Source organism: Schistocerca cancellata, chromosome 5 (assembly GCF_023864275.1).
Source record: "Schistocerca cancellata isolate TAMUIC-IGC-003103 chromosome 5, iqSchCanc2.1, whole genome shotgun sequence".
Lineage (NCBI taxonomy): Eukaryota > Metazoa > Arthropoda > Insecta > Orthoptera > Acrididae > Schistocerca > Schistocerca cancellata.
Window position 1 is genome coordinate 800,159,782 of NC_064630.1, and position 27,498 is coordinate 800,187,279.

The following is a 27,498-nucleotide window of genomic DNA, read 5'->3' on the forward strand; positions in this document are numbered from 1 at the left end:
GCCTCCACATGGTGGTCGATTGTATCAATGTCTGGAGCTTAAAATGCGTGACAGGCAGTGGATGAGTGGTCTATCACTAGGCAACCATGACAACTGTCAGATGATAAGGTGGAAGATCAGTCGCTCATGCAGTGCTGTGGACAAGACATGTATCGGTATCACTGTCAGTGATTACTGGTGACTTGTGTGGTGGGAGGTACGTTGCGCACAGTCCTTAGACCATTGGACGGTGTCAGTATTGGCAGCATGCCAGGATGGATGTCCGTCAGCAGACTTCACATTGCCTCGTGAAAGGGTGGCCGAAGTTTCGTCTAGCCGTGGATTCCTGTCCTTGTTCCTGTTCATGTTTTGTCGCGGCCCGACTGACAAAAGACATGAATCCTGTCGCCTATAAATTCCAGGGAGACTGGGACACATACGAATAACAACAGTGCCTTAGAAGGCAAAAGACAAATCAATGGCGACTCAGGAACTACGAATAGCAACGCTGAGTGGAACTCGTGACCTTAACACCAGGAAGAGCACATACTGGCAAGTGAACGAAGTCAGGGCTCCAACCTGACTGAACTGTGCCAACATGTGGACTTGCGCCATCCTGTACAGCTGGGGTCCAGAGGAATTTGTGCCAATCCGGTTCCGCACAAGTGACACAGCCGAGGCAATAGGGCCCTGACACGGAGGACCTCTGGTGACTCTTGCCCTACCGTCTGTAGTCCCTATTGTGATCGACGCAATACCTTGTACACATCCAACCATGTGATGCTTCTGTGACTGACGGGTTGCCGATCGCTTTCTCCACTTTTCGATGCATAAATACAAAAGTGTGAAGATATCAAATGTAACAAAATATTGTTAATCTTACAAGATTTCTGATCACACGCTGAATAGGCAGTTGAATTCCCAGTTACAATGTCCTGGCTAAGGCTGGCACACACGCCTGCAACAACAGTTCAGAAGTAGCAGTGTCAGTGACGCGACATATCGAAACCACACTTGCAAACAATACAAGAAATCAACGTGTGAGCAATGGAAGTGGTTGCTAACCTTGTTAATTGCCACTGATTAAGAACTTGGATGGACGGAAAAATACACAGGGTCTCTCGCCTAAAAGTCGTCAGGCACATTTTCTCTGAAGGTCCCTCAGATATTTGCAATTTTGTTTTTGCATTGTATAGCTAAGTCAGCCAAAACCAATACTGCTCATCACTTTTCCCATGTGATGCTCAGATCCATCATAATTTAGGCACGTCTCACACTGTGCAAATGATTCTGAGATGCGAGATAATAAATCGCGCTCACGATCATCGCGCAGTTGCGCTACGCTTTGTTCTCTGCTTTCGAGAGAGCGTGAAGCAGTTGGGCGAACACGCTGCACACTTAGACGAGATTGTCTACCAATGGAAGCCTGTGAGGCGCAAGACTACGTGCGGCAGTCACGATCGGCCCTCAGTCAGAACTCTGTTTGGGTAAAAGTTTTCGAGGTTGGAGACAGCGTGTGGCACTCACAATCAGTACTCAGTGAGACAGTAGATGGGATAGGGCAGGCAGAGGCAGAAAAACAGTGCCAAGTTCGCCTAGACGCTGATCGACATCGACACTCGCTAAATAGAACGTCAATTTCGTCTAAGTACTCAGAAGAAAATCCAGAAATAATTGTGAGGCATGCTGAACTTCCTTTGGTTGATAAAAAAAATTGCATTTACAGATAATCGTATGACTGGTCCTAAATTGTACATTTTGTGAGGTTCTAAGATGGCAAAAAGAAGCGATGCGAATGCGTTGCTTGGGTGGAAAGGAGCATATTGAAATTTTTCGGAGCCCCCTGAGATCTTGAAATCTCTACTGGGTGGTTGAGATAGTCAAAAGAGTTTTGGAAAAGTTCTTGCGTACAATATGCGTTTCAAATGACATTTGGCGCGAAACAAAAAACGGAAGGAGCATTCATCCTTACCTTTAAGGTTCAGAACCTAATTTACCACCTTACTGGTGCTTAGCCGTCTTTCGTTTCTAATTAAGAAGAAGAGGCAAATATTTGGAATCAAAACTTCCCACAGCTTAAAAACCATCTGACTGCTCTGCTTCGAGACATGCTGCATCAAGTGAATCCATAAATTCACGGTTTTAAAGCTGCACTAGAGTCTCTTTCGCGAGGACAAAATAATTATTATAAATTTGTCTTTAATGAAGATAAACAACAATCTGCTCGACGTCGCGGCACTGCTTCGGTTTATCAAGAACGTGAGCGGCGTAACATATTATTGCGCTCCCATGACGATCGCCTTCATGTAACACATCAGTCTTACGACGCCCTACAATATCGCTTAATTCATTTCCATGCAGCAGATGGTTGTAATTTTGGATTGCATCAAATCAACCCTACCACAAGATTGTCGAATATAAACAAAAAAATCACCCAACAATTTTATTTTCACCTAGTACATGTAAGACGAAATCGTTCTGTCTTCCTACAAGGATTTCGTGGACTGTTTAGCCAGTTTATCGTCGATACTTACTGCACGTAAACAACAACCAGAGACGGCTAGGCAATGAAGATTATGTGCACTTGCGGGAGGCTAAATCACATTACTTCAAACGTTGCATACAGAGAATTTTTGCAAGCCAAACGTAAATTCCACGTGTTGGAAGTGTCGGGCACACTATAGATAAATAACGGCACAACGTCAGCTTTCTCAGTTACTTGAAAAGTAATTTTATACCAGTGTGCATATTCAACACTTCCAAAAGTATTTTATAGTGACTATGCCGAACTTCTGTTTCGCAAAAGATCTTAAAATAATATTGTTCTCAGTAAAAATCAAAATCAGTTCTTTTCTAAGAATAGAGAACGCAACAATAACAGCATTTTGAAAAAAGATTGTCACAAATAGTTATTTACAATCTGTTTCTGTGAACTAGGGTTTTTGTGTTAATGTTCTTGTAATAGAAGTGTGATAAATCATAACACCATGATCACTGTAAAAGATGCCCTCCGAGAACTCGGTCGTTGGCTTCAAAGGTATCAGGGGTTGGTAGTAGATTTCCAACGCGTGGACAAGTTCGCGAATTTGTGTTCTCTATGCCTGAGTTCCTTGAATTGGAGTGAAATAGTTGGCGACCGTTTTCGTACCTTCAAAAAGCGATGAACGAACAGTACAGCAGTTAACAGCCACAGATCTATGATGATTAAAATTCGAAAACTGAAGGAAAGGAGGGAAAACTAGAACGATGAAGCATCACCAGGTCATTCTCTCCTGGAAACACTGGCAGGAAGAGAAGTTACACCTGGTGTTAAGTAACATAGATGGGCACATTCCAGTAGGATGCAATGTGCACACACGTGTATTAGTGTTAGCCAAGCGAGGCGTACCTTATGTTGGACACTTTCCTTTACGGCTTCAAAGAAACAAATATATTTAACGGGAGGAAATCGTCTCATCGAAACTGTCGTTTCCCAAATTTGTCATCAAGAGGGGAGATAGCGACTAGAATATGCCTGTATCTGCATGCCGTGAGGAATATTTCGCTAGACGACGTGGGCTGATACGTGTCACACATTGACGAAAGGGCGAAAGGACCCCACAATCAAGGAACAAGAAAAGCACCGATAAGCAAGTGTGGCAGGATAAACATATATCACCCTGGCTCTTTAGTGCCCTGGTTGATGTCGTCGTTTGATTATTACTTAAAAATTCTTCACGAAAGTCCGGTTAAAAATGCTCTGGATGTTGACGTCACGTGGCAACAACTCTTCCCTCCAGTCGTAGAACTGTCAAATGTCGCAAATTGTTCTAAACTCACTTTAAGGTTTTCTGCAGTTTTTTCAAATTATTCGAGGAGAATGCTTGTAAGTACGCTGTTTATGTTTTCTTATCGGCAACGTTACGTAGCGCTCGGTATGACAATCACTGGCCGTGCTGTGTGCAGTCTGTGGCTAGTTGCTAGTTTCCATTGTTGTCTGCCATTGTAGTGTTGGGCAGCGGCAGCTGGATGTGAACAGCGCGTAGCGTTGCGCAGTTGGAGGTGAGCCGCCAGCAGTGGTGGATGTGGGGAGAGAGATGGCGGAGTTTTGTAATTTGTCATGAACTGTTATATTATTATGACTATTAAGGTAAATACATTGTTTGTTCTCTATTAATATCTTTCATTTGCTAACTATCCCTATCAGTAGTTAGTGCCTTCCGTAGTTTGAATCTTTTATTTAGCTGGCAGTAGTGGCGCTCGCTGTATTGCAGTAGTTCGAGTAATGAAGATTTTTGTGAGGTAAGTGGTTTGTGAAAGGTATAGATTAATGTTAGTCAGGGCCATTCTTTTGTAGGGATTATTGAAAGTCAGATTGCGTTGCGCTAAAAATATTGTGTGTCACTTTAGTGAATGTTTGAGTACGTTCAGTTTTGCTCAGCTGTTTGAAAAGCAAATAGTGTAAGAGGTTTATTAGCACAGTTTTGTATAAATTGTTCAAAGGGGACGTTTCATGCTAGAGCGCTTCCCTGAATAAAGAGACCGTGCTCCGCCTTGTACTTCTTCTCCAATGCCCTCGACATATCAGGAAATTAAAATTTTTCTTCCCCGAATACAAATGATATATAGCGTACCTCCCTGTGCTAAAGACCGGTGTTTGGAGCTTCTGTAGAGTGCTCCCTTAACTGCCTCGATAAAGTCGCTCCTTAGGTGCTTACAGCTACATGTACGTCGTACTACGAAAGCCACCTAAAGATGTATGACAGCTGGTACTTCTGGAACCACTAATTGCTGCTTCCCTTCCCTGTTCCACTCTCTAATGTCGTATGGGAAGAATGATTGTCCGTAAGTCTCTGTATTGGCTCTAGTTTCTCGAATTTTCTTACGTGGTCATTTTGTGATGTTTATGTTGGGAAATAATATGTTGTCTAACTCATACTGAAAACTGCTCTCTCGAAATTTCAAGAGTAAACCTCTCCGTGAGGCAAACGCCTCAGTTGTAGGGCCTCCCACTGGTGTTTATTAAGCATTTATGTAACGCTCTCGCGCCGACTAAACGACCCCGTGACGAAACAGCTGCTCTTCATTGGATCTTGGCAGTCTTTTCTGTCAGCCGTAGGTGCTAACGTTCATGAGGATGGTTCACCTGAACTTTAACAAAATATACCTCTACAGGAAATTGAGTGGATGCTGTTACTATATTCGTTTCCAAACATTAATTGCTGCAAAAAGAACTTACCACTAATTTGGGTCCGAATTCATCTTCGAAGAGCAAACGTACCTGCAGCGAAGGATTGTTTTCCTCTGGGCAGAGTGGAATTATTCAACAACCTAATGCGCATTCCCACACACCCAGCAGTGTGCGCAAGTGACTGGTAGAACATAACTGGCGCTTGATCTTAACACAAAGTAGCATCTACAGCACAATAAGGATAATCGTATTCGCTCCGTAGGTCTTTTGCGCCGCACCCTTCTGCCCTTCAGAGCTGACAGAATAGGTACTCAGCTCTTGCCTGCGCCACTCCTGCAGTTGTTATATGTGTCGTAAGCTGCGATTCGTTAGTATCCAAGCAGGTTGTTGCACGGTAAATTGCTGTTGTGAGTGTGAACTATAGGCCCAGTCATAACGCATATAGTGACACACTATTCGCACGTACCAGTTTGAGAGATAAAGTAGACTCTTTCAAAGTACGAAACTCAATGGATCGTGGACTTGATAGTTCAATGTGAAACCCATGCATCTTAACTGTCGTGCAACGTATGGCAGAAATCCTGCCAGCAGTCCTGCTGTTTATAGGTTTTTTGGAGGCTGGTTGTTTAATACGTAGCAACAAATACTCGCGATTACTGGAAGATATCGTTGATCAAGAAAGGAGAAGATCTGTCAGTAGGTCCAAAACTCGACCCCACTTGCTTCTGTTGAATAGCGCATTTGGTGAATACTTAAGACACATTTACCAATTATATCTCATCATTTAACAGCGGTACACAAACTAAAAGGCGCAGATTAAGTGATCTGCAGTGAATAAAATGTGACAATTGCCACCCGCCACACACTTTCTGGCCTCTAAGTCGTACCGTGAAGTTGGGCGAGGAATTGGTCTTGGTAACGCGCGTGTGCCAGTTGAAGTAGCCCAGGTCGGTGCAGCGCGGCCACAGCTTCTTGGCGCCGCTGAAGATGCGCAGCCAGCTCTCTGAGGCGATGCGGTGGGCGAAGTCCACGTAGCCGGACACCTGGTGGCCCGCGCGGTCCACCAGCCGTATGAAGATGATCGTCTGCAGCACAGTGGAGGCGGTCCCTGCTCGTCTGTGGTATGTTGTACTGGAAACTACACCAACCAGGCTCGTTGCTGTGACCAAAGTGGTGTAGCAAATAGACGGATTGCAAGTGCATGTCTAACGAGCTGGAGCCATACCGCCTGCAGTGCTATCCACAGACATCGAGCTGTGCCCAACGGAGCATCCACACAGCGAACATGACGGCCTAGTTAATCCGACAGATATTCCATTATCTTACTTTTAATGCTTCATCGACGTCTAAAACGATATTAGCACCCTGCACTTGAAATTAAGCAGGCAAATACTATGCATCACAGCTTCTAGCGTTGATAACGGCCTCAATTCAGTCAGGAAGAGGGTTCAGAATTTGCTTCAGGTATGCCATATCCAGCTGGAGCCACTCATTGATGATTAGATTCCTTAGTGTTTCCAAATTTGGGGATGTTGACTGCTGTGTTTCACTCGTTGTTACAAGACATTACCTGGAGGATTAAGATAGGACGATTTAGCGGGACACTCGAGCTGTGATAGGGTTCCTGTGTGTCTGCAGACCGTGTAAACACAACTGTTGCCATCTTGGAAGACTGGACTGAACACAGCATATCCATTGCAATGTGTAGAAGGAAGATCAATACATGGTCACCAGGAATGTCCAAACATACAATCTGGTAGATGATCACGGTAACCTGAACGACTGGATCCATGTCATGATACGACAAACATCCTCCACACTTTAGGTTAAACGTATCATTGGGTCGTCGGTTCACTCGACAACTTGCATCATTTGAAAAGAATCAAAATCGCCATTCGTACGAACGCACTACACTCTTACAGTCACCTAATGTCCAATTTCTGTGTTTCTTTTGGCCATTGAAGACATGCAGCTGCATGCACTGCTCTGAGCAACGCCCTTTCGGGAGGTATCTGGCTCCATATGTAACTGACACCAGCTGTCGTCGACTAGACTTGCCACTCCTCTCAGGTGGTTGTCGGTTATAACCGTTTTACGACCACGGTCCTTGTGCTGTGTTAACTAGCTGCGAGTGATATGCCTCTCCTTCGTAGACACACTGTACAGCTCATGTTAATGCACCTACTAATCAGACAACTTAATAATAAGAAACTCCAGCGTCCTACCGACGTTGACGTCGACATCATCAAAGGGAGCGCATCAACGCGTTGAAGACAGCTGAAAAAAGGATCCTGTTATAGCTTTGTTGAGGAAATTATAATGACCTGCAGTTGTAGTAGTTTAGACGCGATAATACTGTCGGCCGAAAGGGGATTTCAAACCACTCCACTCCTTCCTCCCTACAAAATCGTAATACTAGAATATAAGAAAGACCGTATGGAGAAAATGTTTCCTCTATTTTGCGAACAATTTTATTTTCTAAATTTTACATTTACTAGATCTCTATAGGTAGCTGAAGCAATTCGCTGCCTTAAGCAGTGCTGTAGAATGCAATGGCAGCGAGTAGGAAGCTGGTTCTCGCGAAGGTAGTGGTGAGGAGTAGACCATACGGCGCGGTAGTCAATCATGCAAGTGGGGAGAAGTACGCAAGCCTCAAGAGCGAATCTTGCTTGACAGTCAATGCGTAAGAGTACTACAAGTATTCTGAAGCGAAATTCACAATTTTCTTTATTAAATATTAGTAATTTAGAACCAAGTTTGATATAGCAAATACTAGGAGGAGGAGCCTACAGGTCATCAGCGCTTTAATACCATAAAATCGCTATGCAATAAACCAGTTAATTTAGTAGAAACTGAGCATTCTTAAATTACTAAAGATGTACAAAGAGCTACAAAGTTTTACAAATTAAGCAGGGGATTTCGACCATGCAACAACGTCACCAGTTGGTAATAGAATACATTGGGTTGGTACATAAGTTCGTAGCGTTTTTCCGAAACTTAATAAGCACAACACATACACATAACGGAGACTTTGGTCTGCCTATTTTGGGATAACTTTCCGATTCTCCGACTGTAGTAATCACATGGTTTTGAAGCGAAGAACTCGTCGAGACTTGTTCAGAGCAACTTTTCATCCAGAAATAAAGTTCCTTGAAGGTTGTTCAATAGAGAGAGGGAAAGGTGAAAATCTGACGGCGCAAGACCACGTGAATATGGTGGGTGTGGAGTAACTTCCCAACACAATTCTTGCATAGTGTTTTTTGTAACTCTAGCAGAATGCAGGTGGGCGTTATTGTGGAGTAGCATCATTTCAAGCAGTCTTCCTTTTAGTTGTTCTTGGACTGCGAATGCAAGATGTCTGAGTTGTTGACAATAAATGTCACCAGTGATGGTTAAACTTGGGGAAGCAGTTCATACTGCACCACATCGTCACTGATCTACCAGATACATAACATTATCTTTTGGGAATGCACGTACGTCTTTGTGTGGTAAGTTGCTGCTTTTTTTGGACTCAAACATTCCTTTCTTCTAGAAAAGACGAAATTATACAGTGGTTACGGCGAAATAACATACAATTCGATGACGGAATGAAGAGAGTGGAACTATTGGAACTTGTGTCTCAACGTAAGCCACGACACCCGACATACGTCGTAGATTAAGTTGCCAACAAACATGGACATTCTGTAATTAGATTACCTCCCTATCATTGTCACTTTAATGCTATATAGCTAATATGGGCCCAAATCAAGGGGTACATAGCACGTGAAAACAGGACATTCAGGCTTTTAGAAGTGGAAAGACTTTTACATGAAGCTGTTTCTAAAGTAACTGTGGAAAACTGGAGTAATGTTGTAGTACATACAAAAGCTGTCATTCAGGAGGCATGGAAGAACTAATCCTTATTGGAAGATAGTGTTTCCGAATTAATTATTAGCCGGTCGTGGTGGCCAAGCGGTTAAAGGCGCTACAGTCTGGAACCTCGCGACCGCTACGGTCGCAGGTTCGAATCCTGCCTCGGGCATGGATGTGTGTGATGTCCTTAGGTTAGTTAGGTTTAAGTAGTTCTAAGTTCTAGGGGACTGATGACCTTAGAAGTTAAGTCCCATAGAGGTCAGAGCCATTTGAACCATTTTTTTAAATTAATTATTGCCGTCGGGGAGTCATCTGAAAGTTCTAGCGACACAGATATAAGCGGCGTTTTCCAACCGTCGGACACAGAACACGTCGAGTGATGGTAGGTTGCAAAAAAAAAAAAAAAAAAAAAAATACCTTTTGGTGGTGTTGGTCTCGTTGTCTTGGTATTTTGAGTTTTGTGATTTGAGTTTTGTGATTTGTTACGAAATTCATGGCACAAGACGAAAATGTAACTAACGGCGGTATATGTGGTGCTTTCTCCCACCCCAGTACTTCAACGGTACGCACAATACTATTCTCGTCTTGGCGAAACTGTAGCACCCACCCACTTCCAACAAGCTCTAAAAATAAATTCAAACCTTTCCGAAACTTTTTCTCGCTTTGATCCCCCACGAAAAATGTAAAGGGAAAATGTTTGTCGCTTACTATATTTCTTATGTTGATTTGGAAAAAGTTCCGCGTGAGACGTGAGATTTTAATTTATTACCTCACTATTACTGGCTGTATTGCTCAGCAAGTTTGCAAACATTATCGAAATATGCCACTGAAGACAACATTAAAATTTTGTTGTTGTACGACACATGGTTTAGGAGATACGGAATGATTAATATTGAGTAGCTTGAAAAACCAACTTTCGTCAAAAGTTAAATATTTCTCTATTTCAGCAGCACAAAATTTTCACTAAGCTAAAAAAAAGTGTTAGAAGGTAGCCCTCGTATCACTCTACTATGTACAGTTGCCAAATTATAAAAAAACACGACTTACATTTTTTACAGAGGCAGCTGGCAACATTGCACGGCCGCTCAGCGAACTGTCAAGTACAAAGTATTTTTAATCGCACTATAATGAGACTACCTACTTTACACTTGTCCGTCCTCCTTACTGCTGCGCGGTCTGGGATGCTTACCAGATAGGATTAATGGGGTACATCGAGAAAGTTCAACGAAGAGCAGCACGTTTTGTATTATCTCGAAATAGGGGAGAGCGTGTCATGGACATGATACAGGATTTGGTATGGACACTATTAAAACGAAGGCGTTTTTCGTTGCGGCGGAATCTTGCCACGAAATTTCACTCACAAACTTTCTCCTCCGAATCCGAAAATATTTCGTTGGCGCTGACCTAAATAAAGGGAAACGATGATCATAATAAAATAAGGGAAATCAGAGCTGGCACGGAAAGATGTAGGTGTTCGTCTTTTCCGCGCGCTGGTCAAGAGTGGAATAACAAAAAATTATTGCGAAGGTGGTTCGATGAACTCTCTGCCAGGCACTTGAGTGTGATTTCCAGAGTATCGATGTAGATGTAGATCTACAAGAAATATTGCAGTTCTTAAAGCCACTAGCTATTCTGCGACTGCACGATACGTGTACTGCGTGTTGTGACACGTCGTAGTTCGCTGCATGACCAGTGTGGCGCGTCGAGTAGTCCCCTGTTCCATATGTCGGAGGACTACAACGTTACGAATGGGGCTTTGAATTAGAAGTTACGTAATACTGGCCTCTCCTACCCTCGCAGCTGAAAGTGGGTCCCATGTGCCATTGGATATTCAAGGGCCATTGAGCAGCATGTCGTAAATTACTATTGTGTACCCATTTCTAGTCCTCTGATTACAGCACCAGTTCGCAAGAGTATACCACAGAACTGCTTAAGCGCCTAAAAAAGTCTGTATTTGCAATGAGAATGATATCAGATGTAGGAGACATAAATATATAAAACTTCCACACTTTGCTAACTTTCATTCTATTATATCATATGGGATCATATTCTGGGGCAATTCATCAAACCGAGCAAAAGGTTTTAGGGTGGAAAAGCGTGTGATGAGAATCATTTGTGGTGTAAATTCAAGAACATCATGTAGAAAATTGTTCAAGGACCTTTGTATTCTAACCACTGCTTCTCAGTATATTCATTCCTTAACTAAATTTGTTGCAAGTAATTTATCTGTATTTCCAACCACTAGCTCAATAGACAGTATCAAAACTAGGAATAAGAACAATCTACATAAAGACCTAAAATCACTCACCTTGGTCCAAAAAAGCGTTCAATATTCAGGAACACACATTTTCAATAAATTGACAGCAACCATCAAAAACTTGGTTTCAGATAAAGCACGGTTTAAACAGAGTTTGAAATACTTTTTGATAGGCAACTCCTTCTACTCCATAGATGAATATCTTAACAAGGACTGTTAAGCCAGTTTGAGTAAAAATGTCGGTTAGATTTCAGTTTTGACAGCACTTGGTCACAACAGTCAAGATTAGGTATTTTGTATATGTTAAATTTGTTAATAATGCATAACAATGTTTCATTCTGGCAGCGCGTTAATTCTGTAAGTATTGGCTGTTGAAGTTTACCACATCGTATTCATCTATTTCGACAATCTCCCGACAAATGAGCGGGGTAGTAAGTATTATATTCAAATGGTTTATGTCTTTATGTTATACTTTCTGACATCTTCTACATCCACGAGAATCATATCATTTTTTGGGTCTGTGGAACGAAAACTGAATCTGAATCTGATCTAATATAATCTAATCTCTGGATATGTATCAAATTACTTGTTAATAGTAGATAAAAGAATACAAGATTTATTACAAGCGTTGAATCATAGAGTAGGTAGAACCGAGGAAAATCAGCTGTGACGCGGCGAGAACGCTACAGCCTGCTCCGGAGATATCATCCCTCGCGTTTGCAGACATTCCCACGGCAGCAGTTGCTGTTCCAATGGCTATGAATAGGAAGGAGTCGAGTTTTCGACTATATACAGTGCATATTGTGTCTTGACCACTATACCGCTCAAAATAATAGAAGCTTCCAGATTACGGTAGCATTCAATAAGTATACCGCCATCTGTAATGGTAAGCTGAAGAATGTTTCGTCGAAAGTGCAGCGTCTGCCAGTCAGTTCGCTAGCGGTTTGGAGCGTGGCACGTTAATGATTCTGTATTTTTTTTACATTTTTGTTATTTTTCTATACAAATCTAAGAACATTAATACGTTTCAATTTTACAGTGGGCAGCATTTTACGCAAGGGCTGTGGAAGCAGAATTTCGTGGGGCTGGAGCTGGCGATTTTTATTTCTTTGTGAGACAATTAGACGCATTTTTGTAGTTAATTTCTAAGCAGTATGATGTAACATAATTGCAATTTACAGTTTTAGAACACGCCCAGTCTGCACCCACACGTAGGTCCGTCATTTCATAATCGACGAACCAAAAGTTCACTGATAAGCATTCAGGGGTTGTTCAACGATACCTTCTGAGTATTTTGGTATAAGGGACCCTTGGTCTCCGTTGACTAGTTACAGACTAATAACAAACGCATAATTTATTGTTCGTTACTGCAGTCATTCTTGTTTCTGTGAAGATACCTCCACAACAGTGAAGACGTCTGAAATATTAAGTAACCAAACGTGCATCACACAATGCAGAACACAGAGCAATGCAACAACCCTCTAACGAAACACTGCACTGCGTTGTAGCCGCCGTCGCTGCAGGAACAGCTGAGCATAGCGTACATGTGTCGCTCTTCCAGAGCACTCAGTGAACCCAAACACGATTTGCATATTGGCCAGCCTTTCGTCATTAGTACTGCTGCGTATCACTGTGAACGTACAATGGATACTGCAGGAAAAACAAACACAAGACAAAACTGGGTAGCACTGACAGGAAGGTCGAAGACGAAGAATAAAAGGTGTACTACTGTTGCCAAGAGATGGTACCGTAAGCGAATGGAAACAAGACTCACAGCACATATCGTCGACATTTGCACTGTTGTGCACTAATTTCAGTGTAATATACACTCCTGGAAATTGAAATAAGAACACCGTGAATTCATTGTCCCAGGAAGGGGAAACTTTATTGACACATTCCTGGGGTCACATACATCACATGATCACACTGACAGAACCACAGGCACATAGACACAGGCAACAGAGCATGCACAATGTCGGCACTAGTACAGTGTATATCCACCTTTCGCAGCAATGCAGGCTGCTATTCTCCCATGGAGACGATCGTAGAGATGCTGGATGTAGTCCTGTGGAACGGCTTGCCATGCCATTTCCACCTGGCGCCTCAGTTGGACCAGCGTTCGTGCTGGACGTGCAGACCGCGTGAGACGACGCTTCATCCAGTCCCAAACATGCTCAATGGGGGACAGATCCGGAGATCTTGCTGGCCAGGGTAGTTGACTTACACCTTCTAGAGCACGTTGGGTGGCACGGGATGCATGCGGACGTGCATTGTCCTGTTGGAACAGCAAGTTCCCTTGCCGGTCTAGGAATGGTAGAACGATGGGTTCGATGACGGTTTGGATTTACCGTGCACTATTCAGTGTCCCCTCGACGATCACCAGTGGTGTACGGCCAGTGTAGGAGATCGCTCCCCACACCATGATGCCGGGTGTTGGCCCTGTGTGCCTCGGTCGTATGCAGTCCCGATTGTGGTGCTCACCTGCACGGCGCCAAACACGCATACGACCATCATTGGCACCAAGGCAGAAGCGACTCTCATCGCTGAAGACGACACGTCTCCATTCGTCCCTCCATTCACGCCTGTCGCGACACCACTGGAGGCGGGCTGCACGATGTTGCGGCGTGAGCGGAAGACGGCCTAACGGTGTGCGGGACCGTAGCCCAGCTTCATGGAGACGGTTGCGAATGGTCCTCGCCGATACCCCAGGAGCAACAGTGTCCCTAATTTGCTGGGAAGTGGCGGTGCGGTCCCCTACGGCACTGCGTAGGATCCTACGGTCTTGGCGTGCATCCGTGCGTCGCTGCGGTCCGGTCCCAGGTCGACGGGCACGTGCACCTTCCGCCGACCACTGGCGACAACATCGATGTACTGTGGAGACCTCACGCCCCACGTGTTGAGCAATTCGGTGGTACGTCCACCCGGCCTCCCGCATGCCCACTATACGCCCTCGCTCAAAGTCCGTCAACTGCACATACGGTTCACGTCCACGCTGTCGCGGCATGCTACCAGTGTTAAAGACTGCGATGGAGCTCCGTATGCCACGGCAAACTGGCTGACACTGACGGCGGCGGTGCACAAATGCTGCGCAGCTAGCGCCATTCGACGGCCAACACCGCGGTTCCTGGTGTGTCCGCTGTGCCGTGCGTGTGATCATTGCTTGTACAGCCCTCTCGCAGTGTCCGGAGCAAGTATGGTGGGTCTGACACACCGGTGTCAATGTGTTCTTTTTTTCATTTCCAGGAGTGTAGATATAAAGCTAACTGTGGTAACAAACCAAACGAAATGCCGTAACTCTAACGAGCCATCGTAACCGTCGGTCTGTTATACAAGAATTCTCAAAGGCGTCCTTCAACAACCTCTGAAAGTTTGTCGGTGGAGTTCTGGTTCACCGTATACAGGATGATACAAAAAAAAAAAAACTAACATGGCACATCGGGCCTACAACAAGGATCAGTAACGATACAGGAACCGTGGGTAGCAAACGCCACTAGAGGGCGCTATGGTCACTTGTGGGCTGGCATCGCCGGAAGTTGTTTCGTGGGGCCGTACATTCACCTGGAACCGACATGATGATCGTGATGGTCGCACGTATCTCGTATTCCTGCGACAGGTTCTGCCGGACATGCTGAATGGTGTTCCCATGTCTATTCGTCGCCGCATTCGTTTTCCGCACGACGGAGCTCCCGCGCGTTTTAGCAGACACGTAAGGCGACATGTGCATGAACCTATCCCGGCCTTTGGATTGATCGCGGTGGGCGAGTCGCATGGGCTTCACGATCACGCGATCTGGCCCCAGTCGACTTTTTCCTGCGGGGTTATCTGAAGGGCCTTATTTATGAAACACCTGCTACATCGCCGGAGGACCTACCGGGCAGGATTGCTGCAGCAGCAGGGTATCAGCGACATACAACAGGTATCTTTGAGAGGGTGCGCCGTTGACTGCAGCGTCGGTGTCAGCCGTGTTTCGATGCATCTGGACAAAACTTTGAGCTTCTCCTGCAATGGACGTCCATTTGCAGCATGTGGATAAATAACAGCAACGCCATTTAGTAGCCCCCCGATAGCCTTTACGACTCCTGGTTCGTATATGATTATTGATCCTTGCTGTACGCCCGATGTGCCATGTCTGTTTGTAAACGTTTTTTAATTACCCTGATGGCCACATCGAGATTAATAATCCGCTGTGTAAATATTTGTAGTTAAACGCCGCCCGGTGTGGCCGTGCAGTTCTAGGCGCTTCATTCTGGAACCGCGTGACCGCTACGGTCGCAGGTTCGAATCCTGCCTCGGGCATGGATGTGTGTGATGTCCTTAGGTTAGTTAGGTTTAAACATTTCTAAGTTCTAGGGGACTGATGACCACAGGTGTTAAGTCCCATAGTTCTCAGAGCCATTTGAATCATTTTTTTTTCTTTTATGTAGTTAAACTACAAGACTAATAAATGAAAACTTAGCCTACAGTTCTTAAGTAAGGCATTCCAAGACAAGTTTGATAAATTTCAATTTCCGTTTTATTAACATCTTCTGCTAGTATTTATCGACATAGACGGGGGTGATGAGGGGACAAAAGTCACGGGATACCTCCGAATATCGCGTCGGACGTCTTTTTGCCCGGCGTAGTGCGTTAACTCGACGTGGCATGGACACAACACGTCGTTCAAATTCAAATGGTTCAAATGGCTCTGAGCACTATGGGACTTCTAAGGTCATCGGCCGGCCGCGGTGGTCTAGCGGTTCTAGGCGCTCAGTCCGGAGCCGCGCGACTGCTACGGTCGCAGGTTCGAATCCTGCCTCGGGCATGGATGTGTGTGACGTCCTTAGGTTAGTTAGGTTTAAGTAGTTCTAAGTTCTAGGGGACTGATGACCATAGATGTTAAGTCCCATAATGCTCAGAGCCATTTGAACCATTTTTTTTCTAAGGTCATCAGTCCCGTAGAACTTAGAACTACTTACACCTAACCTAAGGACACCACACACATCCATGCCCGAGGCAGGATCCGAACCTGCGACCGTAGCAGTCGCGCGGGTCCAGACTGTAGCGCCTTTAACCGCTTGGCCACTCCGGCCGGCCAACACGTCGTTGGAAGTCCCCTGCAGAGATACTGTCCATGCTGCCTCTACAGCCGCATATAATTACGAAAGTATTGCCAGTGCTGGACTTTGTGCACGAACTGACCTCTGGATTATTTCCCATAAATGTTCGACAGCATTCACGTCGGGTGATCTGGGTGGCCAAAGCATTAGCTCTAATTGTTCACAATATGCCTCAAATCAATCGCGGACAATTGTGGCTCAGTGACATGGCGCACTGTCATCCATAAAAATTCCATCGTTTGTGAACATGAAGTCCATGAGGGGCTGCAAATGGTCTCCAAGTAGCCGACCACAACCATTTCCAGTCAATGATAGGTCGAGTTCGACCAGAGGGCCCTGTCCATTCCATGTAAACACAAGGCACACCATCACGGAGCCGCCACCAGTTGCACAGTGCCTTGTTGACAACTTGGGTCCATGGTTTCGCGGGGTTTGCACCACACTCGAATCCCACCATCAGCTCTTACCAACTGAAACTGGGCCTAATATGACCAGGCCACTGTTTCCCAGTCGTCTAGGGTCCAACCGATACCGTTAGGAGCCCAGGATACCAGCTGCAGGCGATGTCTTACTTTTAGTAAAGGCACTCGCGTCGGTCGTCTGCTGCCACCGTCCATTAACGCCATACTTTGCCACACTGTCCGCACATATATGTTCGTCGTACGTTCCACATTCATCTTTGCGGTTACTTCACGCAGTGTAGCTTGTCTGTTACAACTGAGAACTGTACGCAAACGACACTACTCTCTGTCGTTAAGGGAAGGCCGTCGGCCATTACGTTGTCGGTGGCGAGAGGTAATGCCTGTAATTTGGTATTGTCGCCACACTCTTGACATTGTGGATCTCGGAATATTCAATTAATGATCTCCAAAATGGAATGGTCCGTGCTTCTTGCTCCAAGTAACATTCCGCATTCAGTGTCTGTTAATTCCCGTCGTATGGCCACGATCACGTCAGAAACATTTTCACATGAACCACCCGAGTACAAATAACAGCTCCGCCAATGCACTGCCCTTTTACAACTTTTGTAGGCGATATTAACGCCAACTGCATACGTGCATATCGCTATTCGATGACTTTTGTCCCCTCAGTCTATGGACATTGCACGATATTTCTGCTAAAACAAAATGTCATTTTCAAACTTTACGACAAAATGGTGTTTAAAACATTGTTTGAAATTTCTCTGTAAATCGCCCGAGTGTGGCCGGGTCAACGGCAAGAAACGATTTCATGCAATGTTGCTAGCGTTATCACCAAAGATGCCTCATTCGTCTCCGGGGCCCTTCAATCCCAAGCCCTATCACCGAGCAGGATGGCGCAGTGGTTAGACACTGGACTCGCATTCGGGAGGACGACGGTTCAATCCCGCGTCCGGCCATCCTGATTTAGGTTTTCCGTGATTTCCCTAAATCACTCCAGGCAAATGCCGGGATGGTTCCTCTGAAAGGGCACGGCCGACTTCCTTCCCAATCCTTCCCTAATCCGATGAGGCCGATGACCACGCTGTCTGGTCTCCTTCCCCAAACCAACCAACCCAAGCCCTATCAGATATCTACAAAGATAAACCTTGTAAAACTGACTACAAGTGAAAAACGACTGTCACTTGCTATTAACATCCTCAGCATAAAACTCTTACATGACATAAGACAGCAAAATTAATTAGAGCAAGAAATTTATATGTCTGCATTATTTGGAATGATGACACAGGGCTATTACAAATGATTGAAGCGATTTCATTAATTCACTGTAGCTCCATTCATTGACATATGGTCACGACACACTACAGATACGTAGAAAAACTCATAAAGTTTTGTTCGGCTGAAGCCGCACTTCAGGTTTCTGCCGCCAGAGCGCTCGAGAGCGCAGTGAGACAAAATGGCGACAGGAGCCGAGAAAGCGTATGTCGTGCACTCACATCAGTCAGTCATAACAGTGCAACGACACTTCAGGACGAAGTTCAACAAAGATCTACCAACTGCTACCTCCATTCGGCGATGGTATGCGCAGTTTAAAGCTTCTGGATGCCTCTGTAAAGGGAAATCAACGGGTCGGCCTGCAGTGAGCGAAGAAACGGTTGAACGCGTGCGGGCAAGTTTCACGCGTAGCCCGCGGAAGTCGACGAATAAAGCAAGCAGGGAGCTAAACGTACCACAGCCGACGGTTTGGAAAATCTTACGGAAAAGGCTAAAGCAGAAGCCTTACCGTTTACAATTGCTACAAGCCCTGACACCCGATGACAAAGTCAAACGCTTTGAATTTTCGGCGCGGTTGCGACAGCTAATGGAAGAGGATGCGTTCAGTGCGAAACTTGTTTTCAGTGATGAAGCAACATTTTTTCTTAATGGTGAAGTAAAGAGACACAATATGCGAATCTGGGCGGTAGAGAATCCTCACGCATTCGTGCAGCAAATTCGCAATTCACCAGAAGTTAACGTGTTTTGTGCAACCTCACGGTTTAAAGTTTACGGCCCCTTTTTCTTCTGCGAAAAAAACGTTACAGGACACGTGTATCTGGACATGCTGGAAAATTGGCTCATGCCACAACTGGAGACCGACAGCGCGGACTTCATCTTTCAACAGGATGGTGCTCCACCGCACTTCCATCATGATGTTCGGCATTTCTTAAACAGGAGATTGGAAAACCGATGGATCGGTCGTGGTGGAGATCATGATCAGCAATTCATGTCATGGCCTCCACGCTCTCCCGACTTAACCCCATGCGATTTCTTTCTGTGGGGTTATGTGAAAGATTCAGTGTTTAAATCTCCTCTACCAAGAAACGTGCCAGAACTGCGAGCTCGCATCAACGGTGCTTTCGAACTCATTGAGGGGGACATGCTGCGCCGAGTGTGGGAGGAACTTGATTATCGGCTTGATGTCTGCCGAATCACTAAAGGGGCACATATAGAACACTTGTGAATGCCTAAAAAAACTTTTTGGGTTTTTGTATGTGTGTGCAAAGCATTGTGAAAATATGTCAAATAATAAAGTTATTGTAGAGCTGTGAAATCGCTTCAATCATTTGTAATAATCCTGTATGTAATTGAGGAAGCGCGAGATGTTCTGAAACCTGGCTGCAGGCGTAACAAACGAGTGGGTGTGTCAGTGCGGACTCACAGCGAGGTCCCCGCGGCGGTTGGCCCTCTCGCGGTCGGCGAGCGCGACGAGCAGCGGGTCGGAGATGGGCCCGGCCAGCACGGAGCAGTCGCGCTGCTCCAGCAGCGCCGGCGTCTGGAAGAGCGCGGCCGCGCGCCGCCGCTGCTCGAACTGCTCCCGCGACAGAGTGTTGGGGTTCCTGCGCAGCAGCCAGTGCCGGTCTGACACTCCACCCGCCTCACATGATGATGATGTTTGGTTTGTGGGGCGCTCAACTGCGTGGTTATCAGCGCCCGTACAATTACCCAATCTTTGCTCAGTCCAATTTCGCCACTTTCCTGGATGATGATGAAATGATGAGGACAACACAAACACCCAGTCATCTCGAGGCAGGTGAAAATCCCTGACCCCGCCGGGACCCGCCTCACAGCCCTGCCCTCTTCCATCTTCTGTTAACTGCACGCAATAGACCACAATTATCACAGCAGTCGTCGTCAAACTTTTTTACTCGAGAAACAATACTGACATTCTGGGGCGGCGCCTCGGGCCGCACAGGTAACGGTCTTATTTTTATGACCCCTAATATACCACCTACAATAAGGGATTTGACAGCTGGCAGCCAAGCACCGATCGTTAAAAGTCGGCACCTTTCGAAACATTTCGTGTCGACTGTTCTCTTTTTCACTTTGCTGCCCACCCCACAGCGACGCCAAAGTTGTAACAATGTAGTTGCCTCATGATGTGTTCTTGTGTTTTCTATGTGAGCGGGTGATTACCGGTAGCTGATTAATAACAGTAATTATATTTAAATGCAACACGAGAAATAATGACAAATGTTTATTAACTGTTTTAGTAGATCGGTAGGAGTCGCCCACGTCAGTGAGTTGTTACTACTGGAAGAGCCGGCCAGTGTGGCCACGCGGTTAAAGGCGCTTCAGTCTGGAACCGCGCGACCGCTACGGTCGCAGGTTCGAATCCTGCCTCGGGCATGGATGTGTGTGATGTCCTTAGGTTAGTTAGGTTTAAGTAGTTCTAAGCTCTAGGGGACTGATGACCTCAGATGTTAAGTCCCATGGTGCTCAGAGACATTTTGAACTACTGGAAGACAAACAATAAAACATTCTCCCTCTCACATCCTCTAATCTCGTAGTGGTAACGCTACTTACTCCTCTGCCCCTGACGTAAGCTGTCACTTTTATTCAGCTCAAGTCCGAATTCACCAACGTCAGTTAAAAGTGAGCACATCTTTACAGTATTACTGTCTCTGTAATTATATTTCTTTGTTAGCACATCTTTACAGTATTACTGTCTCTGTAATTATATTTCTTTGTTACTGACCAGGAAACCTATACTCGTAAGAACCTCTTAACGTTAGTTGAGGTCTTTGGATTTGGCTGTTAGTTGCTAGAAGCATTCCCTGTTCTTCATACACATAAACTGAGGTTGACCGTTCGCTTCTGCCTCTATATTCGGGCTAATCTCAAGAACTAGTGATTTTGATCCAGTTTTGACTACCAGATAGACAGATTCACGAGGATGATTTCTGTGTAAAATTTTATAAATATTTCGTTAAAATTGGTTTGGAAACGATGCCATTGCCACATAACTGTAAAGTCACCGCATCTGCAGACAACAGTGAAGCTTCAGCAGACTCTGAGTCGAATCTGGTGGTTTACCGATAAAGCGCCTGCCTGAAAACCGGAAGCTCGCGGATTAGAAACCAGTCGGACCGCGGATTTTTCACTGTCTTATAACCTAGCATACATCTCCCAATGAAGTATAAGATCGGCAGAGGCAGAATGACGTTAGGATTCCATATCAAACTGTAGAGTAGAATCGAAGTTGATGATCTAGTGTTCTAGTGGTAAAGTGCGTGATTGGTAACGGAAGCGTCGTGGTACCGAATGCTTAAATAACGGATAAGAGGGCCATGATATTCACTTAACTAACGCTGTTCTGCGATTTTTAATCATTACTCTAAGGAGTGCCCCTTCAAATAAATTGCCGCTAACAAGTGCTCCGGCCGCAGATTCTTTGTGTTACCAGTGCGAAACCGGGCCGGATCGCTAACACGAGTAAAATACTACTGAGATCCACTAAGGAGACTGCCTACACTACTCTTGTCCGTCCTCTTTTAGAATACTGCTGCGCGGTGTGGCATCCTTACCAGATACGATTGACAGAGTACATCAAAAAGATCAAAGAAGGGCAGCACGTTTTGCATTATTGCGAAATATGGGAGAGATAGAGGATTTGGGCTGGACATCATTAAAAGAAAGGCGTTTTTCGTTGTGACGGAATTTTCTCACGAAATTCCGACCACCAACTTTCTCCTCCGAATACGAAAATATTTTGCTGACACCGACCTACATAGGAAGAAACGATCACCATGATAAAATAAGGGAAATTAGAGCTCGTACGGAAAGACATAGGTATTCGTTCTTTCCGCGCGCTATACGAGGTTGGATTAATAGAAAATTGTGAAGATGGTTCGTTGAACCCTCTGCCAGGCACTTAAATGTGATTTACAGAGTGTCCATGTAGGTGTAGATGTAGATATAGATGAGATCCTCGGGCTGCATGGATATTTGATTTGAGGCTCATGCGGTCTGCGGGCCACAATTTGACGACCACTGATTTACAGGCTTCTTACATTTGAATCAAATTTTACCTAATTTCCCAAAAACGCCAACATATCCTAATGCTGATTACCAGTGTAACGAAATAACTTCAACAGGCGACGATCTCTACTTTCCAACAAAAACATTTGCTGGAGGAGAGCAATTGGTAAAAATGAGCGAATGTGGCGCTGTACACTGTTTGTACGACAGTGTGACATAAACATTGTCATTAGACAAGCCATAACATGAGTAAACAGTATGGCTATCGAGAATAGAGACTGTACTCCGTTAGCAGAACTGTTTTATCTGAACGGCAGTAATCCAATGCTGCACTGATAGAGTACCGCCAACTGAAAGGTGTGAGGAGGGGCCCAATTTCATTAAATGGTTTAAAGAAAATCATAATGAAATTTTAAAACACAGGCAACACCTGGAAGAGAAAGGGGTCAATAGTGGGGTAAAGCCGATCTACGCCACTTTTGATATCAAACTGATACGCTAATTAATTAAATTGATCAATTAAACCATTGCTCCCTTTAGTCTAATGTTCTGCTAAATGGTTTTTCACGCAACCCCCAATGCTCCTCGCCCCAGATGTCATCAAATCTATTGTGCTGCTAAATGGTTTGCCCCTTACCTCCTTCCTCCATATTAATCTATTGTTATACTAATTGGCTTATGACCACATGGGGGTTGATTTATAACCCCCTGGGGATAACCCATCCTTCTGAGAAGCTACCAATCCCACACTCTCCACCTCCTCCTCTCCCACGCATATGTAATAGGGATGCCGGTCCTGGGACACTTTTATCGTCACCTCTTCACAGTTCAGTTCTAAGCCACTTCCCCCCCCCCTGGGAAATCCCACCAATCCACCCCTCCTCTGCCCAACTGCACCCTCCCACTTTTCCTCCCCTCCCCCCTCCCTCCACTCTGTGAATTACTGGAAAAAAGACGCAGTCTGTGCTTAGATGCTGGAGAGGAAATTCAAATCAACGTTAGTTACATTGCAGAAGATATATTGTTTATTTATAAAACTCATTTTGCATATTTATTATTTAATCATTTTGTGAGAGACAGGGTTCCTCCCCTCTCCTCTCCCACTTGTTAACTGGCGTAGAAAGGCTGGATAGTAAGGCACTCCCTTTATTTTTGGCAGAAAGTGTGTTCAGTTGACAAGATATTGAGAGAGGAGCTTAATAAGTGTATGATCTGTAAGTATACAACTGAGCATGTGTCCATAGACTCCTACATAAAGAATGGAAGGAGGTGATAAATGGATGATGGTAGGGAGAATACTTTTCAGCAACTAATGGTGATGCAGTGGGATGTGTTGAGGACGGATTTCGCAACTCACAGAAACTATTGCTTGTCCTGCATCTGTTCATGATTTTGAAATGGTCTGTAAATCCACAGTGCAGAAATAACTTTGTTCTGTTGCACTACTCCAGAAAGATAACTTTGTTCTGCTGCACTACTCCAGACTGAATGAACCAGAAGGGCTTGTCTTGATGCATGGGGCTCGACTGAGGACACTTAAAACGGGTTTCGTTCCCCTGGGAACCAACAGGAACGCTGCATTCCTCCCTCCCCCATCTGGAAATTGGCGGGAGCCAAAAGAAATGCTGAATCCAATAAGGTAGTCATGACGTCAGGTATATAAGGGACAGTCAGTCAGTGGAAGAACCATGAAGTGTTAAAAGCAACCAAGATTACCACCAGCCTCCACCTCCCACAAGAAACGTAAAACTAAGAGCCTGTGGTTTAGCTCCATGTCTTTGTTCAGCTCCACGTCTTTTGTGTGTGGAATGCTTATTGTTTATTCTTCCTCTTTGTTCAGTGAGCTCTGACGTGTCCAGGCCAGCAGCAACCACCGCCAGTTCATCGGGACCTGCAGCGACCTCCGGCCCATCAGGACCAGCAGCAGCAACAGGACCGTGGGATACTGTAGCACAACTGACCAGCATGTTGAAGCGGGACAATGAGCTGCTATTACTCACCCCTATCATCGATTTCTGTGATGAAGACATCCATCCAGTCGCTAACTCTCGGAATAATTGTTCTAGGGACCCTATACCACACAGGGCGCAGGTCAATATTGGTCTCTGACACACAGACCATCCCAAAACATTCCAGTGTCTGCAAGGAAGAATGTTGATGTGGTAGATGAGAAGTTACCAATTTCTCCCACTGCTCAACTGCTTTTCACGTCAACTTACAATTTAACAGTTAGCGGTTCAAAGCGCTTAAATATCGGTATAGAAGCATCCGTGGAAAATGACTGGCGTGTTGTGTTAGAAATTGAAAATGGAGTGAGAAGAGTTAAAGTGTGGTTTTCAGAGTTGGAATGGAATGAACTGCCGACGATTTAGAGCACTGCATCAATATGGTGCCAAAAGAAGAAGCTAAAGGAACACCAATGAGTTTGAGAGAAATACATGCTGAATTCTGTGAATACAAGAAAGTTTTATGTGCTAAAGTCTGTAGAGGTGTGAAGATTAAAGATAGAACCAGTTGATTTTATGATGTAGTGCACCCAATGTATGACTGTTAAATAAAAATATGTCTGGTAGCGCAAATCATGTTTATTTTTTCATACTGCTCATAATAATGTTATTGCTACCTGTATTTTCACTATAATGTCTAGTATATGGCAGCAACACCAAGCTGTCTGAATCACCTCGTCACCACAGTAAACGTCTTCAGTCATTGTTAAACTAAAAGACAGATGGTACTTTCAAGTGTATATATACTCTATGAGCATTGCAGCTCAGTTGGTGACATGTATATATACTTATATGAAAACCTATTGCATTCCAAAAACTGACGTAGTCGGTATCATGGCGGGGTGAGTGAAATATCAGGACTGTGTTGTAAGTGACTGGTCCTGTGATGGTGTGGAAGAAGACCAGAAGAAGAATGGGATATTTCTACCTAGTAATACACAGGTGATAATTGTAGCTCAATTGAGCTGCAGCAAGACAAATATTCTCATGTCACTGCCTACAAACTCGAATGGAATCTGCTGTTTTCAAAAAACGCTATTTTGGCCCTAGTACCAGCTCCTGGAAGAGAAACTGCAAGGTGTCGATGATGTAACGCACATGACTTTAGTCAAAGCAGTCAAGTCCCTCTTCCAGAAAAAGTAAAGCCAAACACCGTATTCATATTTGATGGTGTTGCTGTGGAAAACCAGGATCAAATTCGACGATATTTCTGTTTTGTTCGTCATACGGGCCTTGACTATTTTATTTGAGTCAAATATATTCCAGAATACCGAAACAGCTGGTGAGAGATAATGCAGACCTCATCATTGGCATGAAACAACATAATTTGAATTTAAAGCACATTTACCAATTTCATGTAGAAATTGATATGTCACTCAATGAATTTGTAAAGGTATGTGGAGACTGCTGGAATCACACACAGTACAGGTTTCTTCTTATTGATAAATCAAGAAAACTGCATAACATTAGTTATAGACGAAACTTCCTGGGGTTTCTTTATAGATAGCTATGACAAAAAGTGATGAGTTCAAAAATGGTTCAGATGGCTCTAAGCACTATGGGACTTAACATCTGAGGTCATCAGTCCCCTAGACTTAGAACTACTTAAACCTAACTAACTTAAAGACATCACACACATCCATGCCTGAAGCATGATTCGAACCTGCGGAAATAGCAGCAGCGCGGTTCCGGACTGAAGCGCCTAGAACTGTTGAGCCACAGCGGCCGGCTAGGTGAGTTCATTAGTTTACATAACAACATGGATAAGTTTGCCTGTATGTAAGGCACTCAGCCAAAAAGACAGGTGTGCACAGACAGAGAATGCGTCTGTACATAGATGTAAAATTTCAGCCACTCGAACACATATCGAGACTGAAACTGATCAACGACTTAGAACTAGGGTTAAGGAACTAGAAACATACAGCCGGATAATTCTGAGAAAGGAGGTAGACGACTTAGCTGTGAAGTTTAATAGAATTTAAACGAATGTACACAACGTAACTGTAAAGGTTGATAGAATTGGACGGAGTATGTATAAGTTGCACTCTGCAAAGGAATCCACTTATTATGCAGGAAGATATCGACTAAATATAAGGTCACTGCGGCAAAGAAGGTTGTTCGAGAGAAGTTATGACTGCTAAGGTCAGGACATTTGGATCGAGAGCAGACACCGAGAGAAATCCTTAAACCAGTTACTGATTCTCTCGATGAATTCTTAGCGCAATTACACAATGACGACAGCGTTGCTGATTTCATTAACTGTCACAGAGGTGCTAGGATAGACAAAACATTTGGTGTCAGTGGTGAAATACCGTACATGTTGGGCACCCACCCTGTAAGTTTAAAAGAAAAAACCATACAGATAGGTGACAGGGGACATCAGAAAACAAATGGCCTAATGAACCTCTTCTACTGAATCCCAGAAAAACAGTAAATTATTCACCCAAAAATCTGAAGATGTGATGAAGTACTGCAGTTGACTGGTGTACATTATAAAGTGGGAAACTGGTGCTGTGCGAAATATAGAACCATTACAAAACCTATAATAGATGTTTGATACAGTATTGATGATGGTATTGACATCCAGCAGGAAAGAGTCAGCAATCGATCCCACAGTATATATGCAACGACGGCCCCAGTGAGCTAGAAGATCGACTGCGGCTCATGGCATCAGTTTCTGCTGGTAATACTGCTTATTTGAATAAGTTTCTTTCAATAATCTCCAAGCTCACAGAGAGGCTTATAATGGAAGATGTATGGTGACAGCAGTTCAAGAACTGCACAAATCAGCACACGAAACATACCCTCGTAGGCATGTTATGATTAAAGGTTTCGATTACTTATGGCAGGATAATCTTGTAGATATGTGGAAGTATTCATTTGCAAATAATGAACTCAAATATATTTGAATGGTCATTCTACATCTACATCTACATCCATACTCCGCAAGCCACTTGACGGTGTGTGGCGGAGGGTACCTTCAGTACCTCTATCGGTTCTCCCTTCTATTCCAGTCTCGTATTGTTCGTGGAAAGAAGGATTGTCGGTATGCCTCTGTGTGGGCTCTAATCTCTCTGATTTTATCCTCATGGTCTCTTCGCGAGATATACGTAGGAGGGAGCAATATACTGCTTGACTCTTCGGTGAAGGTATGTTCTCGAAACTTTGACAAAAGCCCGTACCGAGCTACTGAGCGTCTCTCCTGCAGAGTCTTCCACTGGAGTTTATCTATCATCTCCGTAACGCTTTCGCGATTACTAAATGATCCTGTAACGAAGCGCGCTGCTCTCCGTTGGATCTTCTCTATATCTTCTAACAAGCGTACTGTAACCTACTTCCTTTGTTTTTGGATTGCATTTCCTTAGGATTCTTCCAATGAATCTCAGTCTGGCATCTGCTTTACCGACAATCAACATTATAT

General features: G+C 44.5%; 1 protein-coding gene across 1 annotated transcript in view; it reads right to left on the reverse strand.

The window, feature by feature from the left end:
- LOC126188808 (cilia- and flagella-associated protein 299-like) overlaps positions 1 to 27,498 on the reverse strand; it is a 63,627-nt gene that overhangs the window by 10,131 nt on the left and 25,998 nt on the right. Inside the window, exons 2-3 of the mRNA XM_049930421.1 lie at positions 19,472 to 19,649; positions 6,037 to 6,234 (exon numbers count right to left, since the gene is read on the reverse strand). Of these exons, the coding sequence (XP_049786378.1) occupies positions 6,037 to 6,234; positions 19,472 to 19,649 (376 nt within the window). The remainder of the gene's footprint in view (positions 1 to 6,036; positions 6,235 to 19,471; positions 19,650 to 27,498) is intronic.